This window comes from Salvelinus sp. IW2-2015, unplaced genomic scaffold (genome assembly GCF_002910315.2).
Source record: "Salvelinus sp. IW2-2015 unplaced genomic scaffold, ASM291031v2 Un_scaffold2548, whole genome shotgun sequence".
Lineage (NCBI taxonomy): Eukaryota > Metazoa > Chordata > Actinopteri > Salmoniformes > Salmonidae > Salvelinus > Salvelinus sp. IW2-2015.
In genome coordinates, this window is record NW_019943861.1 from 124,743 (window position 1) to 146,366 (window position 21,624).

The 21,624-nt window shown below is 40.5% G+C and overlaps 1 protein-coding gene and 3 long non-coding RNA genes across 4 annotated transcripts; 2 read left to right on the forward strand and 2 right to left on the reverse strand.

Annotated features, from left to right (window-relative positions):
* LOC112074248 (transcription termination factor 1-like) lies at positions 1-872 on the forward strand. Its single transcript, XM_024141448.2, has 3 exons — positions 1-178; positions 311-392; positions 577-872. The coding sequence occupies exons 1-3, from the start codon at positions 43-45 to the stop codon at positions 710-712; spliced, it is 354 nt and encodes a 117-aa protein (XP_023997216.2). The 5' UTR covers positions 1-42; the 3' UTR covers positions 713-872.
* Positions 873-5,091: 4,219 nt separating this feature from the next.
* Positions 5,092-7,434, forward strand: LOC112074246 (uncharacterized). Its single transcript, XR_011476937.1, has 2 exons — positions 5,092-5,195; positions 7,132-7,434. It is a non-coding gene; the product is annotated as an uncharacterized lncRNA (long non-coding RNA).
* A 7,026-nt stretch (positions 7,435-14,460) lies between these two features.
* Positions 14,461-16,987, reverse strand: LOC139025357 (uncharacterized). Its single transcript, XR_011476938.1, has 2 exons — positions 16,666-16,987; positions 14,461-16,575 (listed from the first exon to the last, which is right to left on the reverse strand). It is a non-coding gene; the product is annotated as an uncharacterized lncRNA (long non-coding RNA).
* A 541-nt stretch (positions 16,988-17,528) lies between these two features.
* LOC112074245 (uncharacterized) lies at positions 17,529-18,242 on the reverse strand. Its single transcript, XR_011476939.1, has 3 exons — positions 18,154-18,242; positions 17,936-18,001; positions 17,529-17,618 (listed from the first exon to the last, which is right to left on the reverse strand). It is a non-coding gene; the product is annotated as an uncharacterized lncRNA (long non-coding RNA).
* Between the last annotated feature and the right edge of the window lie 3,382 nt (positions 18,243-21,624).

Below are 21,624 nucleotides of genomic sequence, written 5' to 3' on the forward strand. Positions count from 1 at the left end.
CTGCGAACTGGACGATACAGCGCACAGGAGAACAAACAACTCATGAGTAACATAAACGACTTCCTGGCTCTCACAGGGATTGAGAATGCTGCTAAACTCTTCCATACAAAGCGCTTCAAAGACGAACTGACACAAATCCAGAGGTTGAAGAGTCATCACAGGTTCCCTGAAAGAATAGGTGGGGTGTATTCTAGCCAGCTTCATAACGATAACAGATCAAGTTTCATCCCCACATTTATATCCCTGTCTTTAGCATAAATAAGTATGCTAAGGGATCTCCCAGAAACCTGATCTCCTCTCCCTGTTGCAGCTGAAGGAATCCCAAGGCCTTGGCATAAGGTCTATAGTCGTGGTGGGAGGAAGATGTTTGACGGTAGCAGCTACAAGGGCAGGTAAGACTGGGCTAGTTACTTTAAGGATCTGACAACGCTAATAATGGGCTTTGACTGGGTACAAAAGTATCGCGATATTGAATTGGAACGAACAACTGTGCCGTTTTTCCTGACACGAAGGTCGTGATACTGTGGCTTTTTACAGACTTATTACTTGAATGTTTCTATGAATTTTTATACGAAGGTTCAGCGAAGATGAACTTTACTCTTTGAAAAAACTGCAGACGTTGCACGGCAACAATTGGGTGACGATCTCGCAGTTGACTGGCCGGAGTGAAACGCCCCTCAGGAAGCGTTTTTCTCAGATGTGTAAGTCATAGGAACTTGAATTAAATATAATGACTAGAGGTCGACCGATTATGATTTTTCAACTTCGATACAGATTATTGGAGGACCAAAAAAAAGCCGATACCGATTAATCTGCCATTTTTAAAATTTATTTTTTGTAATAATGACAATTACAACAATACTGAATGAACACTTATTTTAACTTAATATAATACATCAATAAAATCAATTTAGCCTCAAATAAATAATGAAACATTGTTCACTTTGGGTGTAAATAATGGAAAAGCAAAGGGTTGAGAAGAAAAGTAAAGTGCAATATGTGCCATGTTAAGAAAGCTAACGTTTGTTCCTGCTCAGAACATGAGAACATATGAAAGCTGGTGGTTCCTTTTTAACATGAGTCTTCAATATTCCCAGGTAAGAAGTTTTAGTGTAGTTATTATAGAATTATTGGACTATTTCTCTCTATACGATTTGTATTCATATACCTTTGACTATTGATGTTCTATAGGCACTTTAGTATTGCCAGTGTAACAGTATAGCTTCCGTCCCTCTCCTCGCTCCTACCTGGGCTCAACCAGGAACACATCGACAACAGCCACCCTCGAAGCAGCGTTACCATGCAGAGCAAGGGGAACAACTACTCCAAGTCTCAACGGAAGTTGACGTTTGAAACGCTATTAGCGCGCACCCCTCTAACTAGCTAGCCATTTCACATTGGTTACAACCAGCCTAATCTCGGGAGTTGATTTAAGCTTTGAAGTTCATAAACAGCTCAATGCTTGAAGCACAACGAGGAGAGCGGAGAAGGAAACGCACGAAAGTGGCTGTTTGAATTGAATGCTGTTACGAGCCTGCTGCTGCCTACCACCGCTTCAGTCAGACTGCTCTATCAAATCATAAGACTTAGTTATAACATAATAACAACAGAAATACGAGCCTTAGGTCATTAATATGGTAGAAATCCGGAAACTATCATCTCGAAAACAAGACGTTTATTTCTTATCAGTGAAATACGGAATCCGTTCGTATTTTATCTGAACGGGTGGCATCCATAAGTCTAATATCTGTTACATTTGCACAACCTCCCAATGTTGATGTCATAATTACGTGTACAATTCTGGCAAATTTAGGCGGCCAAACTGTTGCTTTATACACTGACTCTGATGTGCTGTGCAATGAACGCAAGAGAGTGACACAATTTCACCTGGTTAATATTGCCTGCTAACCTGGATCTCTTTTAGGCTAAATATGCAGTTTTAAAAATATATACTTCTGTGTATTGGATTTTAAGAAGGCATTGATTGTGTTTTATGTTTAGGTACACAATTGGGAGCAAGATACGCAACCGCATCGATATATGCAACGCAGGGACACGCTAGATAAACCTAGTAATATCATCAACCATTGTGGTAGTTAACTAGTGATTATGATTGATTGATTGTTTTTATAAGATAAGTTTAATGCTTAGTAGCGCTAAGATTACCTGTGGCTGTCCTACTGCATTCGCGGTAAACAGGCAGGCTCCTCGGGGAGTGCAATGTAATCAGGTGGTTAGAGCGTTGGACTAGTTAACTAAGGGTGCAAGATTGAATCCCCCGAACTGACAAGGCAAAAATCTGTCGTTCTGCCCCGCTGAACAAGGCAGTTAACTCCCCGTTCCTAGACCGTCATTGAAAATAAGAATGTGTTCTTTGCGACTTGCATAGTTAAATAAAGGATTAATAAAGGTGTTAAAATAAAATCGGTCCAAATCGGTGTCCAAAAATACCGATGTTTCTGATTGTTATGAAAACTTGAAATCGGCCCTATATAATCGCCCATTACGATTAATCGGTCGACCTCTAATAATGACTCTTTGATCCTTGCCTTGACATCCTGCTTCACTTCTTTGGGAACATTTGTTTTTGTCTGAACAACGGTCCCACTTTATTTGGTGTGTGTTTTTCAGTCGCAAACTAGGTTCTTGGAGCGAAGGAAGAACTGAAGAGACTAATGGAAATCTGTGATAGAGACCACCTGCTGGGACAGGTGGAGCCTGGCAGAGGACATGCCACCATCAGGAAAGACAACTGTTACAACAACATCCCCTGGACAGATGTATGCCGGAGGGGTTAAGACGACGCCACCGGGCACCAGTGTAGAATGAAATGGTCGGTAGTACAGAGTTTCATGGTTAACTGTTGCAAAAAATAAAATAAAAATGGCTGGACATTTTCACAGTGAAAAATAATTATGCATAGTGCAGAAATGACTGTAACAATACATTATGATCTTCCAGGGTGAATTGAATATTTGAAACTTTTCTTCAACAATGTGCCTTTATAAAGAAATTGGTATTCATGTATCGCTCAACTAACTTTCATGGACAGACTGAAACATAAATTGTTACCGTAGAATCTGTCAAGAGATATTGGAATGTGTCAGATAGCTAACAGTGAAATGCTGACTGAGGGGTTCTTATCCACCCAGGCAGAGTTAAGATAAAATAGACAGTGGACACAGGAGTAAATACTCAGTGAATAACTATAACGAGTAAAAATAGCGACGGCATAAGAAAGGGTAGAAAATACACGGCTATATACAGGAAGTAGAACATAACAGCTATATACAGAAAGTAGAACATAACACGGCTATATACAAGAAGTTAGAAATATTAACAGTAGGCTATAATACAGGAAGTTAGAAAATAACATGGCTAAGGATACAGGAAGTTTAATTAAATAACACGGCTATATTACAGGAAGTAGAAAATAACATGGCTATATATAGGAAGTAGAAAATAACACGGCTATATATAGGAAGTAGAATAACACGGCTATATACCAAGGAAGTAGTGGAGAAGTTACATGGCTATATATATGAAGGTAGAAATAAGCATGGCTATATGACAGGGGTATAAAAATAACATGGCTATATACAGGAGTAGAAAATAACATGGCATATATACGGAAGTAGAAAATAACACTGGCTATATAACAGGGAAGTAGAAAATAAAGGGCTATTATATAAGGAAGTAGAAAATTAACATGCTATATACAGAAGTAGAAAATACATGGCTAATATAATATGAAGTAGAAAATAACATGGCTATATACAGGGGTAGTAAAAATAAACATGGCTATATACAGGGAGTAGAAAATAAACTGGTAAAGGTAGAAATAACATGCATATTCAGCAATAAAAATAAACAGAGGACGTATATAAGGAAGTAGAAAATAACACGGCTATATACAGGAAGTAGAAAAATAACACGGCCTATATATAGGAAGTAGAAAATAACACGGCTATACAGCACATTGGGAAAATATTCAGACTTTTCCACTTTCTATTCTTCTAAAATGGATTAAATAAATAAAAAAATCAATCTATATACAATAGAATTCAGACATTTTGCGAAAATAATGAAAACCTTATTACAAATGGGCACTGTTAAGATCTATGATGACTTATATGTTATACAGGGAAATTAGCGGAAAATGATTTAATATATCTCACACAATGTTAGTTGTTAGTTAACCCAGATGAATTGCTCGGCTAAACTCTAGTTAATAGCTCGTCTCGTTTTATAACTCAAAATTGTTCTTTGCACGATTGCACCAATTCTTGCACTATGACAAAGTCCCCTTGTTTTGTTTCACAAGCGTTCAGATTCAGACATTGTCTTCTGGAGACGTCTCTTCTCCTGTATCCAGGTTGGGTGTTATGGCACACAAAAATGACATATGGGACAACCAGTATTCAGTGGAGGTGTGAAAACTGTAAAGGCTAAACGTGGATTGATCAAAGCGTGAGTCATGTGAAGATTTTATTCAATATATGCTATTGTAGAATGTTTAGTTTATTTTCTTTGGAAGATTTATTAGCCCAGTATAGTGACTTACACTAATGTGGTTGTACTTTGCCAATGTTGATCAATGTCATTTTGGCCTTTCAGGTTAACACCAATGCAGGTGGAAGATGCAACAGTATTGACTGGGAAGAAATTGCTCACACAATTGGGTAAGTGGCTTTTATTTATACACAGATTATACTTTGTTTTAGACAATGTTGTTTTTTATTATCAATGACATTTTCACTGACAGAGGTTTGTTATATGTTAGTATTTACATTTCGATTCTCAAATCTCTTACACAACGCAGATGTTTTAATTGTCTACGAACTGTCGATAACCGTCAAAGAAAGGGGGATCGTACAAGCACAGCCTTTGTTTCCTATCTTCTAGAAGTGAGGAGTACAACCGCACAAGGCAGGGTCATTGTGGTTTATGGTGTGGGAATGCAGTGTTATGTGCTAACATTTCTTTCATGTCCAAAGGGTGTGACTCCTTGCACGTGCAGATGCACTACCACAAGCTGAAAGATCCAAAGTGCCGTTGAGACAGAGCATGTCTTTCTGTGTGGTAGTACAAGCTAAAAGTATCCAAAGTGCCATTGCGACAGAGCATGTCTTTCTGTGGTAGGTACAAGCTAAAAGTATCCAAAGTGCCATTGAGACAGAGCATGTCTTTCTGTGGTAGGTACAGCTAAAAGTATCCAAAGTGCCGTTGAGACAGAGCATGTCTTTCGTGGTAGGTACAAGCTAAAAGTATCCCAAAGTGCCATTGCGACAGAGCATGTCTTTCTGTGGTCGGTAACAAGCTGCTGTCATACACACAGTTGTTTGTTTACAATCCCCTATGTGTTTTAGGTCGGAGGTTTTTAGAATGTGTTGAGTCCAAGATCACTTGATCAGTGTTCCGGTGACATCACTTCCAAGGGACCGGAAGTATAACCTTTCAGTGATACCCATCCCGGATCCGGGGCATCCTCATCAAAAAAGCTGACTAGCATAGCATAGCCTAGCCTAACGGGACAGGGATATCAATAATATAATTTCATGAAATCACAAGTCCAATACAGCAAATGAAAGATAAACATCTTGTGAATCCAGCCATCATTTCCGATTTTTAAAAATGTTTTACAGCGAAAACACAATATAGAATTATATTAGCTTACCACAATAGCCAACACACAAAGGCATTTATTCACCGCCAACATAGCTTTCGCAAAAACCAGCAATAGATATAAAATGAATCACTAACCTTTGGACAACTTCATCAGATGACAGTCTTATAACATCATGTTATACAATATTTATGTTTTGTTCGAAATGTGCATATTTAGAGGTATAATCCTGGTTTTACATTGTGAATACTTAGCCACAATACGCCAAAATGTCTGGAGATATTTTGGACAGTCACCTAATCTAACCAAGAGAACCATCATAAACTTTACATAAAAATACTTGTTGTATGGCAAATGAAAGATACACTGGTTCTTAATGCAACCGCTGTGTTAGATTTTTAAAAATAACTTTACCACAAATACAGCATGCATTATTGTGAGACAGCGCTCACCTATTCTCCGCCGTGTTGGAGTCAACATATTACACAGAAATATGAAGTAACATCATAAATGTTGTCTTACTTTTGCTGATCTTCCATCAGATGTTGTTGCAAGGAGTCCTAGGTCCAGAATAAATCGTTGTTTTGGTTTTAGAATGTCCATTTCTTCTGTCGATTAGCAACTTTGGCTAGCATTGGTGGAGCGCACGTGGTCCATCATCTCTTGACGCATGGAACGAAAAATTCCAAAATTCCCAATAAACTTCGAATAAACTGGTAAACTGGTTGAAAATCCTACTTTATGATGTTCTTCTCATATGTATCCAATAAAATCAGAGCCGGAGCAATTCGTAGTGTATACCGACCGCTTTTCAGAAGACAATGTGAGGTTCCCCGGCGCGCAGCTGAACACTGCACATAGGGCGGACCTGTCACTCCAAAAGCTCTTATTCGGCCTCACATCAAGCTAGACACCCATTCAACCTTCCACTGCCTGTTGACATCTAGTGGAAGGCGTATGAAGTGCATACAGATCGATAAATAAAAGCCAGTTGAATAGGCAGGCCCTGACAGAGCCTCGTTTTCAGATTTTTCACTTCCTGTATGGAAGTTTGCTGCCAAATGAGTTCTGTTTTACTCACAGATATAATTCAAACAGTTTTAGAAGCTTCAGGATGTTTTTCTATCAATAGTAATGATAATATGCATATTGTATGATCTAGAATAGAGTATGAGGCCGTTTAAATTGGGCACGATATTTTCCAAAGTGAAAACAGCGCGCCCCCTATTCACAAGAAGATAAGCTAGCTCCATTTTGACTGCATGTTTTTAAACCTCTATTCATCCCAGCATATACAAGTTTACATATGTGTAAATTATGTGTTTCCACATTCGGAAAGAGATGGAAACCTCCAAAGAAAATGCCACGTGTCATCACATGTAAAAACACTGATTGCCCCCCAAAAAATTGGAAATTCCCTTCAAATATAATGATGCTTTGAGGAAGAATCTTGTTGTTTTCTGGACACATTTACTGATTTAATGTATAATGTGTTTTACTTTCAGAGATCATTGATTTCCTGTACAGTAGTGTTCTGCCCAAGTTTGAAGAGCTCCTCCGACACAGTCAGACTGAGTCAGGGAGACTGAGTCCAGAGATCTCCACCAGGTTCAGACTGAGTCAGGGGAGACTGAGTCCAGAGTCTCCACCAGGTTCAGACTGAGTCAGGGGCGACCGAGTCCAGAGATCTCCACCAGGTTCAGACTGGTCAGGGAGACTGAGTCCAGAGATTCTCCACCAGGTCTTCAGACTGAGTCAGGGGAGACCGAGTCCAGAGATCTCCACCAGGTTCAGACTGAGTCAAGGGAGACCGAGTCCAGAGATCTCCACCAGGTTCAGACTGAGTCAAGGGAGACTGAGTCCAGAGACGATCCACAAGAGCTCTTCCTGCTCTCAGAGATCTTTGAAAATGAGGACGACTGAGATTATTACAGCGAGGTTCAGAACAGTTGATTATCAATCATTTTTATCTCTGCAAGCTTTATTTTCTGGATATATTTCAAAGGCAGCTTTTGAAAAGAGTCGTTTGGATGTAGATGGTGAAAATCTATTGAATGATCCTGAACATGCTGGTCAGGAGTTTCCCTTTCTGAAATTCCCTGATACAGAAGTCCTGGATGCTTTGTTAACATTAGACGTGATTACACCCCCAGGGGCTGASCATCTGGAGCCTGGTCTGCTGAAGTGTGCAGCCACCCCTTATTCCTGGATCAGTAGCCCATATTTTTAACGTAACATTGTTATCAGGAAGTATTAAAAGAACATGGACATCTGTGTATGTGCTGACACTTCATAAGGACGGTCGTGACTTACTCACTTTTCAACACTTCCTTGTTTAGCTGAGTTTCTTGAATCCTTGATTAATGTACAACTTTGTTCTTTTTTTATCAGCCAATCAGGGTTTTAGGCCTGGGTATAGTACTACCACAGCAACCACGCTAGTTGTTAATGATCTTGTCGATGCCTGGGATGCTAAAAAGATCTGTGCTGCCTTGTTCATTGACCTGTCAAAGACGTTCGATACTGTTGATCATTCTGATTTACTGAAGAAATGATCAAGAATAGACCTGGGATATAAAGCCTGTTCATGATGTCAGAATTATCTTAGTGACAGAACTCAGGCCATCTTGATAGATGGGGTTAAATCTGAATGATCTGAGTGACAGAACTCAGGCCATCTGGATAGATGGGGTTAAATCTGAATTTCTTGAGTTTCAAAAAGGTGTTCCTCAAGGTTTGATTTTGGGTCCATTATTGTTCACCTTGTATATTAATGACATAGGAAACACTGTTAATACTTGTACCATTCATCTCTATGCAGATGACACAGTTTTGTATTCCTGTGCCACCTCAGGGTTAGTGTTAGGGTTATGGTTAGGGTTAGGGCTGACCCTAACCCTCAGTGCAGCAGGCCATTCATGAACTTCAGTATGACTTTGATCCAGTTCAGAAATCACTTACAGATGTTAAATTAGTGTTAAATATAAGTAAAACCAAGCTCATGCTGTTCTCTAGTCCATGAAATGTTGACCCTGAGGACCTGCATATCTGCGCTATAAATGGAGCCTAAATTGAGCTTGTTTCTCAATATAAGTACCTGGGTGTCTGGATTGATGACAAGTTGTCCTTCGTAACTCATAGTAATTTTGACTTAGAAGCTAAGATCCAAGATAGTTTTTTTATATCTAAATAAATCAGGCCTCAGTATTAAAAACAGGAGAAAGATTGTTAAAACAACGCTTCTCCCTGTATTGGTTTTTGGTGATGTAGTTTACAGGCAACCTCTGTTTTAAACCCCTTGGCCGCCGTCTACCAATCCGCAATACGTTTCATCACAGGACAATTTTAGGACTCATCCTTGTAGTCTGTATAAAATGTGGGATGGACTTCTCTGTCAGAAGAGAGCTGCATTCTCATTTATTTACAAAGCAATCTGACAAACTCTCTCTATATGTACCTTTATTAAGTGTCAAGTTACCAAACCCGTTCACAGGAATGGGTAACACTGGAGATCCCTTCAGTCTCCACAGATTTGGGGAAAAGCGGCATTGTTTATTTGCCCCTAATTTGTGGAACAATCTGCAGAGTTCACTGCAGTTAGATGTGCTGATGTCACTCAGGCAGTTTACATTACTGGTTGAGGACCTCTATGTAGTTGAATGGGATTGATTTAGGACCTCTGTAGTTGAATGGGATTGATTTAGGACCTCTGTAGTTGAATGTGATTGATTTAGGACCTCTATGTAGTTGAATGGGATTGATTTAGGACCTCTATGTAGTTTAATGTGATTGCTTTTATTCATGTTTATTTTGTGCTGAATTATATTTTATACACGTATGTTTTAATATTCTTTTTTTTATTGTAATGTGTACAGGGCTCTCTTGTAAATAGATTTTTTTTTATCTCAATCTGTTTTGAAGGTTAAATAAAAATACTGTGGATTTATTTTTAGAGGTCCTGTGTTAATCTGTTGGTCGGACGGTGGTCAGTTCATAGAGCGACACAGATCCTATAATTTGGATAAGAGTTGTGTAACGATTAGATTAAATAATACGTGTGGTGTTTATGATTTGTTTTGAAGTTCGGTATCGGAAGTCTATGCCCCTTTGTCTGTGATTGGTCAACTGTAGGGGTGATGTAAGTTTCTTCTCGGTTCAGCCCAAAACTGTGCATTCAACATGATGGACGACAACTCGGAGAATGGCTTTAATGAGGAGAATGGCTTGGACGAGGAGAATGGCTTGGACGAGGAGAATGGCTTGGACGAGGAGAATGGCTTGGACGAGGAGAATGGCTTGGACGAGGAGGTAACGTGCCGTCTTCACCAGAGGATGATGTATTTTCTATTGTAGTCGAGGAAAAGACTAGCCATGTTTGCTAACAATAGCAAGCCAACCAACTAAACTCAAGATCTTTACAACTTTTGATCAAACATCATTTTGTCATAGAAAGAAAATCATAAGTTTCCCRCATTGGTGACACCTACAGYGCCTTGCAAAAGTRTTCATCCCCTTGGAGTTTTTCCTATTTTGTTGCTTTACAACCTGTAATTTAAATGGATTTTTATTTGGATTTCATGCAATTGACAAACACAAAATAGTCCAAATTGGTGAAGTGAAATTACATTTTGTTACTTGTTTCAAAAAAGTTGAAGAAATTTTTGGGGAAAAGTGTTGGGTGTGCAAATCTATTCACCCCCTTTGCTATGAAGCCCCTAAATAAGATCTGGTGCAACCAATTACCTTCAGAAGTTACATAATTATTTAAATAAAGTCCACCTGTGTGCAATCTAAGTGTCACATGATCTCAGTATATATATATATATTTCTGTTCTGAAAGGCCCCAGAGTCTGCAACACCACTAAGCAAGGGGCACCACCAAGCAAGCGGCACCATGAAGATCAAAGAGCTCTCTAAACGGGTCAGGGACAAAGTTGTGGAGAAGTACAGATCAGGGTTGGGTTAGAAAAAAATATCTGAAACTTTGAACATCCCACGGAGCACCATTGAATCCATTATTAAAAAATGGAAAGAATATGGCACCACAACAAACCTGCCAAGAGAGGGCCACCCACCAAAATTCTCACACCAGGCAAGGAGGGCATTAATCAGAGAGGCAACAAAGAGACCAAAGATAACCCTGAAGGAGCTGCAAAGCTCCACAGAGGAGATTGGAGTATCTGTCCATAGGACCACTTTACGCCGTACACTCCACAGAGCTGGGCTTTACGGAAGAGTGGCCAGAAAAAAGGCCATTGCTTAAAGAAAAAAATAAAGGCATCTGGGAGGCCAAAAGGCATGTGGGAGACTCCCTAAACATATGGAAGAAGCTACTTTGGTCAGATGAGACTAAAATGTAGCTTTTTGGCCATCAAGGAAAATGCTATGTCTGGCGCAAACCCAACATCTCTCATCACCCCGAGAACACCCTCCCCACAGTGAAGCATGGTGGTGGCAGCATCATGATGTTTTTCATCAGCAGGGACTCAGAAACAAGTCAAAATTGAAGGAATAATGGATGGCCCTAAATATAGGGAATTCTCGAGGGAAACCTGTTTGTCTTCCAGAGAGTTGAGACTGGGACGGAGGTTCACCTTCCAGCAGGACAATGCCCCTGAGCATACTGCTAAAGCAATACTCGAGTGGTTTAAGGGGAAACATTTAACTGCCTTGGAATGGCCTAGTCAAAACCCAGACCTCAATCCATGTGGTATGACTTAAAGATCGCTGTATACCAGCGGAACCCATCCAACTTGAAGGAGCTGGAGCAGTTTTGCCTTGAAGAATGGGAAGAAATCCCAGTGGCTAGATGTGCCAAGCTTATAGAGACATATCCCAAGAGACTTGCAGCTGTAATTGCTGCAAAAGATGGTTCTACAAAGTATTGACTTTGGGAGGGTGAATAGTTATGTCATGCAATAAAATGCAAATGAATTACTTAAAAATCATAGAATGTGATTTTCTGGATTTTTGTTTTAGATTCCGTCTCTCACAGTTGAAGTGTACCTATGATAAAAATGACAGACCTCTACATGCTTTGTAAGTAGGAAAACCTGCAAAATCGGCAGTGTATCAAATACTTTTAAATACAAATGTTCTCCCCACTGTATATACTGTACTCTATACCATCTACTGCATCTTGCCTATGCCGCACGGTCCTCGCTCATCCATATATTTAAATGTACATATTCTTATTCATTCCTTTACACTTGTGTGTATTAGGTAGTTGTTATGGAATTGTTAGATATTACTGCACGGCCGGAACTAGAAGCACAATCATTTCGCTACACTCCCATTAACAACTGCTAACCATGTGTATGTGACCAATAAAATTTGATTTGATTTTTAGTTATAGTTACTCATTGACTCAGTACTGGTACCCTGTGTATATAGCCTAGTTATCATTACTCAGTACTGGTACCCTGTGTATATAGCCATGTTATCATTACTCATTGACTCAGTACTGGTACCCTGTGTATATAACCTAGTTATCATTACTCATTGACTCAGTACTGGTACCCTGTGTATATAGCCTAGTTATCATTACTCAGTACAGGTACCCTGTGTATATAGCCATGTTATCATTACTCATTGACTCAGTACTAGTACCCTGTGTGCAGTGGCTTGCAAAAGTATTCACCCCCCTTGGCATTTTTCTTATTTTGTTGCCTGACAACCTGAAATAAAAACAGATTTTTGGGGGGGTTTGTATCATTTGATTTACACAACATGCCTACCACTTTGAAGATGCAACATTTTGTTATTGTGAAACAAACAAGAAATAAGACAAACAAACAGAAAACATAAGCATGCATAACTATTCACCCTCCCAAAGTCAATACTTTGTAGAACCATCTTTTGCAGCAATTACAGCTGCAAGTCTCTTGGGATATGTCTCTATAAGCTTGGCACATCTAGCCACTGGGATTTCTTCCCATTCTTCAAGGCAAAACTGCTCCAGCTCCTTCAAGTTGGATGGGTTCCGCTGGTATACAGCGATCTTTAAGTCATACCACATGGATTGAGGTCTGGGTTTTGACTAGGCCATTCCAAGGCAGTTAAATGTTTCCCCTTAAACCACTCGAGTATTGCTTTAGCAGTATGCTCAGGGGCATTGTCCTGCTGGAAGGTGAACCTCCGTCCCAGTCTCAACTCTCTGGAAGACAAACAGGTTTCCCTCGAGAATTCCCTATATTTAGGGCCATCCATTATTCCTTCAATTTTGACTTGTTTCTGAGTCCCTGCTGATGAAAAACATCATGATGCTGCCACCACCATGCTTCACTGTGGGGAGGGTGTTCTCGGGGTGATGAGAGATGTTGGGTTTGCGCCAGACATAGCATTTTCCTTGATGGCCAAAAAGCTACATTTTAGTCTCATCTGACCAAAGTAGCTTCTTCCATATGTTTAGGGAGTCTCCCACATGCCTTTTGGCCTCCCAGATGCCTTTATTTTTTTCTTTAAGCAATGGCCTTTTTTCTGGCCACTCTTCCGTAAAGCCCAGCTCTGTGGAGTGTACGGCGTAAAGTGGTCCTATGGACAGATACTCCAATCTCCTCTGTGGAGCTTTGCAGCTCCTTCAGGGTTATCTTTGGTCTCTTTGTTGCCTCTCTGATTAATGCCCTCCTTGCCTGGTGTGAGAATTTTGGTGGGTGGCCCTCTCTTGGCAGGTTTGTTGTGGTGCCATATTCTTTCCATTTTTTAATAATGGATTCAATGGTGCTCCGTGGGATGTTCAAAGTTTCAGATATTTTTTTCTAACCCAACCCTGATCTGTACTTCTCCACAACTTTGTCCCTGACCCGTTTAGAGAGCTCTTTGATCTTCATGGTGCCGCTTGCTTGGTGGTGCCCCTTGCTTAGTGGTGTTGCAGACTCTGGGGCCTTTCAGAACAGAAATATATATATATATACTGAGATCATGTGACACTTAGATTGCACACAGGTGGACTTTATTTAAATAATTATGTAACTTCTGAAGGTAATTGGTTGCACCAGATCTTATTTAGGGGCTTCATAGCAAAGGGGGTGAATAGATTTGCACACCCAACACTTTTCCCCAAAAATTTCTTCAACTTTTTTGAAACAAGTAACAAAATGTAATTTCACTTCACCAATTTGGACTATTTTGTGTTTGTCAATTGCATGAAATCCAAATAAAAATCCATTTAAATTACAGGTTGTAAAGCAACAAAATAGGAAAAACTCCAAGGGGATGAAYACTTTTGCAAGGCRCTGTAGGTGTCACCAATGYGGGAAACTTATGATTTTCTTTCTATGACAAAATGATGTTTGATCAAAAGTTGTAAAGATCTTGAGTTTAGTTGGTTGGCTTGCTATTGTTAGCAAACATGGCTAGTCTTTTCCTCGACTACAATAGAAAACACATCATCCTCTGGTGAAGACGGCACGTTACCTCCTCGTCCAAGCCATTCTCCGAGTTGTCGTCCGTCATGTTGAATGCAGTTTTGGGCTGAACCGAGAAGAAACTTACATCATCCCTACAGTTGACCAATCACAGACGAAGGGGCATAGACTTCCGATACCGAACTTCGACTCAAGAAAATTGTTGTTGTGCACGAACCTTGCTGAACCAAAAAGTCAACATTTCGTCAAACTACTAAAAGCAAAAAACTTTAACGAACTGTTTTGGATGGGAAGCATGCGCAAGACACCTTATAGAAGCCAAGCATAATGCTTTGTGTGAATAAAGTCTACCAGAAACTATCACAAGAGCAGAAGATACTAAATATGTAGGTATTAACTACGACGGATCTCAATAACCGCCATCGTCTAATTAACGTCACTTTGCTTAGTTAGCCAAAACAAATTAAAAACACCACACGTATTATTTAATCGTTACACAACTCTTATCCAAATTATAGGATCTGTGTCGCTCTATGAACTGACCACCGTCCGACCAACAGATTAACACAGGACTTCTAAAAATAAATCCACAGTATTTTTTATTTAACCTTCAAAACAGATTGAGATTTAAAAAAATCTATTTACAAGAGAGCCCTGTACACATTACAATAAAAAAAAAGAATATTAAAACATATGTGTATAAAATATAATTCAGCACAAAATAAACATGAATAAAAGCAATCACATTCAACTACATAGAGGTCCTAAATCAATCCCATTCAACTACATAGAGGTCCTAAATCAATCCCATTCAACTACAGAGGTCCTAAATCAATCCCATTCAACTACATAGAGGTCCTCAACCAGTAATGTAAACTGCCTGAGTGACATCAGCACATCTAACTGCAGTGAACTCTGCAGATTGTTCCACAAATTAGGGGCAAAAAACAACGCAGTTTTCCCCCAAATCTGTGGAGACTGAAGGGATCTCCAGTGTTACGCATTCCTGTGAACGGGTTTGGTAACTTAATTAAGTTACATATAGAGAGAGTTTGTGTCAGATTGCTTTGTAAATAAATGGAGGTCCATCCCACATTTTATACAGACTACAAGGATGAGTCCTAAAATTGTCCCGTGATAAAACGTATTGCTGATTGGTAGACGGCGGCCAAGGGTTTTAAAACAGAGGTTGTCTGTAAAAAATATCACCAAAATCCAATACAGGGAGAAGCGTTGTTTTAACAATCATTCTCCTGTTTTATTTCAATATAAAAAAAAAACAATCTTGGATCTTAGCTTCTAAGTCAAATTTTCTATATGAGTTACGAAGGACAACTTGTCATCAATCCAGACACCCAGGTACTTATATTGAGAAACAAGCTCAATTTAGGCTCCATTTATAGGGCAGATATGCAGGTCCTCAGGGTCAACATTTCATGACCTACAGAACAGCAGGAGCTTGGTTTTACTTGTATTTAACACTAATTTAAGATCTGTAAGGGATTTCTGAATTGGATCAAAGTCATGCTGAAGTTCATGAATGGCCTGCTGCACTGAGGTGGCACAGGAATACAAAACTGTGTCATCTGCATAGAGATGAATGGTACAAGTATTAACAGTGTTTCCTATGTCATTAATATACAAGGTGAACAATAATGGACCCAAAATCAAACCTTGAGGAACACCTTTTTGAAACTCAAGAAATTCTGATTTAACCCAATCTATCAAGATGGCCTGAGTTCTGTCACTCAGATAATTCTGAAACCATAAACAGCTTTATATCCCAGGTCTATTCTTGATTTCTTCAGTAAAACAGAATGATCAACAGTATCGAACGTCTTTGACAGGTCAATGAACAAGGCAGCACAGATCTTTTTAGCATCCCAGGCATCGACAAGATAATTAACAACTAGCGTGGTTGCTGTGGTAGTATTATACCCAGGCCTAAAACCCTGATTGGTTTATATTAAGAATACAATTATCAGATTAAAACAAAGAACAAAGTTGTACATTAATCAAGGATTCAAGAATCTCAGCTAAACAAGGAAGTGTTGAAAAGTGAGTAAGTCACGACCGTCCTTATGAAGTGTCAGCACATACACAGATGTCCATGTTCTTTTAATACTTCCTGATAACAATGTTACGTTAAAAATATGGGCTACTGATCCAGGAATAAGGGGTGGCTGCACACATAAGCAGACCAGGCTCCAGATGCTCAGCCCCTGGGGGTGTAATCACGTCTAATGTTAACAAAGCATCCAGGACTTCTGTATCAGGGAATTTCAGAAAGGGAAACTCCTGACCAGCATGTTCAGGATCATTCAATAGATTTTCACCATCTACATCCAAACGACTCTTTTCAAAAGCTGCCTTTGAAATACATCCAGAAAATAAAGCTTGCAGAGATAAAAATGATTGATAATCAACTGTTCTGAACCTCGCTGTAATAATCTCAGTCGTCCTCATTTTCAAAGATCTCTGAGAGCAGGAAGAGCTCTTGTGGATCGTCTCTGGACTCAGTCTCCCTTGACTCAGTCTGAACCTGGTGGAGATCTCTGGACTCGGTCCTGACTCAGTCTGAACCTGGTGGATCTCTGGACTCGGTTCCCCTGACCTCAGTCTGAACCTGGTGGAGATCTCTGGACTCGGTCTCTACCTGACTCAGTCCTGAACCTGGTGCAGATCTCTGGACTCGGTCTCCCCTGACTCAGTCTGACTGTTCGGAGGAGCTCTTCAAACTTGGGCAGAACACTACTGTACAGGAACATCAATGATCTCTGAAAGTAAAACACATATACATTAAATCCAGTAAACGTGTCCAGAAAACAACAAGATTCTTCCTCAAAGCATCATTATATTTGAAGGGGGCAATCAGTGTTTTTACATGTGATGACACGTGGCATTTTCTTTGGAGGTTTCCATCTCTTTCCGAATGTGGAAACACATAAATTTACACATATGTAGACTTGTATAGTGCTGAGATGAAATAGGAGGTTTAAAACTGCAGTCCAAAATGGAGCAGATTCTACTTCTGTCCTTGGAAGTGATGTCACCGGAACACTGATCATAGTGACTTGGACTCAACTATTCTAAAAACCTCCAACCTAAAACACATAGGGATTGTAAAACAACACTGTGTGTATGACAGCAGCTTGTACCACCACAGAAGACATGCTCTGTCAAGACTTGGATACTTTAGCTTGTACTACCCAGAGCATGCTCTGTCAACGGCACTTTGGTACTTTAGCTGTACCTACCACAGAAAGACATGCTCTGTCTCAACGGACTTTGGATACTTTTAGCTTGTACCTACCACAGAAAGACATGCTCTGTCTCAAGGACTTTGGATACTTTTAGCTTGTACCTACCACAGAAAGACATGCTCTGTCCAATGGCACTTTGGATACTTTTAGCTTGTACCTACCACAGAAAGACATGCTCTGTCTCAACGGCACTTTGGATACTTTAGCTTGTACCTACCACAGAAAGACATGCTCTGTCTCAACGGCACTTTGGATACTTTCAGCAGCTTGTACCTACCACAGAAAGACATGCTCTGTCTCAACGGCACTTTGGATACTTTCAGCTTGTGGTAGTGCATCTGCACGTAGCAAGGAGTCACACCCCTTTGGACATGAAAGAAATGTTAGCCCATAACACTGCATTCCCACACACATAAACCACAATGACCCTGCCTTGTGCGGTTGTACTCCTCACTTCTASAAGATAGGAAACAAAGGCTGTGCTTGTACTGATCCCCCTTTCTTTGACGGTTATCGACCGAGTTCGTAGACAAAACATCTGCGTTGTGTTAAGAGATTTGAGAATCGAAACGTAAATACTAACATAATACAAACCTCTGTCACTGAAAATGTCATTGATAATAAAAATACAACATTGTCTAAAACAAAGTATAATCTGTGTATAATAAAAACCCACTTACCCAATTGTGTGAGCAATTTCTTCCCAGTCAATATCTGTTGCATCTTCCACCTGCATTGTGTTCAACCTGAATGGTCAAAATGACATTGAATCAACATTGGCAAAAGTACACCACATTAGTGTAAGTCACTACACGGGGCTAATAAATCTTCCAAAGAAAATAAACTAAACAATTCTACAATAGCATATATTGAATAAAAAAATCTTCACATGACTCACGCTTTGATCAAATCCACTTTAGCCTTTACAGTTTTCACACCTCCRCTGAATACTGGTTGTCCATATGTCATTTTGTGTGCCATAACACCCAACCTGGATACAGGAGAAGAGACGTCTCAGAAGACAATGTTCYGAATCTGAACGCTTGTGGAAACAAAACAAGGGGGACTTTGTCATAGTGCAAGAATTGTGCAACGTGCAAAAGAACAATTTGAGTTATAAACGAGACGACTATTTAACTAGAGTTTAGCGAGCAATTCATCTGGGTTAACTAACAACTAACATTGTGTGAGATATATTAATAATTTCTGCTAATTTCCCTGTATAACATAAGTCACATAGAATCTTAACAGTGCCATTGTAAATAAGGTTTTCATTATTTTCGCAAAAATGTATGAATTTTATTGTATATAGATTGATTTTTTTTTATTTAATCCATTTTAGAATAAGAAAGTGGAAAAAGTCTGAATATTTTCCCAATGGACTGTATAGCCGTGTTATTTTCTACTTCCTATATATAGCCGTGTTATTTTCTACTTCCTGTATATAGCCGTGTTATTTTCTACTTCCTATATATAGCCATGTTATTTTCTACTTCCTGTATATAGCCGTGTTATTTAAATGTGTTATCATTTAGACCAGTAGGTTAAACCGGGGGCATCCAGACTGAATCAGTTTAGACCCAGTAGGTTAATCGCAGGGCTTCCAGACTGAACATCATTTTAGACCCAGTAGATGTATAAACCAGGGCTCCAGACTGACATCATTTAGACCCAGTGGGTTAAACCAGGGCCCAGACTGACATATTTTAGACCCAGTAGGTTAAACCCAAGGGCTCCAGACTGACATCATTTAGACCCAGTAGGTTAAACCAGGGCTCCAGACTGCACATCATTTTAGAACCCAGTAGTGTTAACCAGGGCTCCAGACTGACATCATTTAGACCAGTAGTTTAAACCAGGGCCTCAGACTGACATCATTTAGACCCAGTAGGTTAAACCAGGGCTCGCAGACTGACATCATTTAGACCCAGTAGGTTAAACCAGGGCTCCAGACTGACATCATTTAGACCCAGTGGGTTAAACCAGGGCTCCAGACTGACATCATTTAGACCCAGTAGGTTAAACGGGCTCCAGACTGACATCATTAGACCCAGTAGGTTAAACCAGGGCTCCAGACTGACATCATTTAGACCCAGTAGGTTAAACCAGGGCTCGAGACTGACATCATTTAGACCCAGTAGGTTAAACCAGGGCTCCAGACTGCATCATTTAGACCCAGTGGTTAAACCAGGGCTCAGACTGACATCATTTAGACCCAGTGGGTTAAACCAGGGCTCCAGACTGACATCATTTAGACCAGTGTGTTAAACCAGGGTCCAGACTGACATCATTTAGACCCAGTGGGTTAAAACCAGGGCTCCAGACTGACCATCATTTAGACCCAGTAGGTTAACCAGGGTCCCAGACTGAACTCATTTAGACCCAGTGTGTTAAACCAGGGCTCCAGACTGACATCATTTAGACCCAGTGGGTTAAACCAGGGCTCCAGCTGACATCATTTAGACCAGTAGGTTAAACCAGGGCTCCAGACTGACATCATTTAGACGCCAGTAGGTTAAACCAGGGCTCCAGACTGACATCATTTAGACCCAGTAGGTTAAACCAGGGCTCCAGACTGACAACATTTAGACCAGTAGGTTAACCAGGGCTCCAGAACTGACATCATTTAGACCCAGTAGGTTAAACCAGGGCTCCAGACTGACATCATTTAGACCCAGTTAGGTTAAACCAGGCTCAGACTGAATCATTTGACCAGTGGTTAAACCAGGGCTCCCAGACTGACATCATTTAGACCCAGTAGGTTAAACCAGGTTCCAGACTGACATCATTTAGACCCAGTAGGTTAAACCAGGGCTCCAGACTGACATCATTTAGGACCCAGTAGGTTAAACCAGGGCCTCAGACTGACATCATTTAGACCCAGTGGTTAAACCGGGCTCCAGACTGACATCATTTAGACCCAGTAGGTTAAACCAGGGCTCCAACTGACATCATTTAGACCCAGTGTGTTAAACCAGGGCTCCAGATGACATCATTTAGCCCAGTAGGTTAAACCAGGGCTCCAGACTGACATCATTTAGACCCGTAGGTTAAACCAGGGCTCCAGACTGACATATTTAGACCCAGTAGGTTAAACCAGGGCTCCAGACTGCATTCATTTAGACCCAGTGGGTTAAAGCAGGGCTTCCAGACTGACCATCAGTTAGACCCAGTAGGTTAAACTCGGGGTCTCCAGATCTGACATCAGTTAGAACCAGTAGGTTAACCAGGGCTCCAGACTGACATCATTTAGACCCCAGTAAGTTAAACAGGGCTCAGACTGACATACATTTAGACCCAGTAGGTTTAAACCAGGGCCTCCAGACTGAACTCATTAACCCAGTGTGTTAAACCAGGGCTCCAGATGCTGACATCAGTTAGACCCAGTGGGTTAAACCAGGCTCTGCAGACTGACATCATTTAGACCAGTGGGTTAAACCAGGGCTCAGACTGACATCATTAGACCCAGTGGGTTTAAACCAGGGCTCCAGACTGACATCATTTAGACCAGTAGGTTAAACCAGGGCTTCAGACTGACATATTTAGACCCAGTGTGTTAAACCAGGGCTCCAGACTGACATCATTTAGACCCAGTGGGTTAAACCAGGGGCTCCAAGACTGACATCATTTAGACCCAGTAGGTTTAAAACCAGGGTTCCAGACTGACATCATTTAGACCCAGTGGTTAAACCAGGGCTCCAGACTGACAATCATTTAGACCCAGTAGGTGTTAAAACCAGGGCTCAGACTGACAACATTTAAGAACCCAGTTAGGTTAAACCAGGGTCCAGACTGACAATCATTAGACCCAGTAGGTTAAACCAGGGCTCCAGACTGACATCATTTAGACCAGTAGGTTAAACCAGGCTCCAGACTGACATCATTTAGACCCAGTAAGTTAACCAGGGCTCCAGACTGACATCATTTAACCCAGTAGGTTAAACAGGGTTCCAGACTGACATCATTTAAGACCCAGTAGGTTAAACCAGGGCTCCAGACTGACATCATTTAGACCCAGTAGGAGTTAAACCAGGCTCCAGACTGACATATTAGACCCAGTAGGTTAAACCAGGGTCCAGACTGACATATTTAGACCCAGTAGTAACCAGGCTCCAGACTACATATTAGACCCAGTAGTTAAACCAGGGCTCCAGACTGACATCATTTAGACCAGTAGGTTAAACAGGGCTCAGACTGAATCATTTAGACCCAGTAGGTTAAACAGGCCCAGACGGACATATTTAGACCCAGTGGTTAAACAGGGCTCCAGACTGACATCATTTAGACTCAGTGTGTTAAACCAGGGCTCAGACTGAACATTATCATTTAGAGCCAGTAGGTGTAAAGGCAGGGCTCCAGACTGACATCC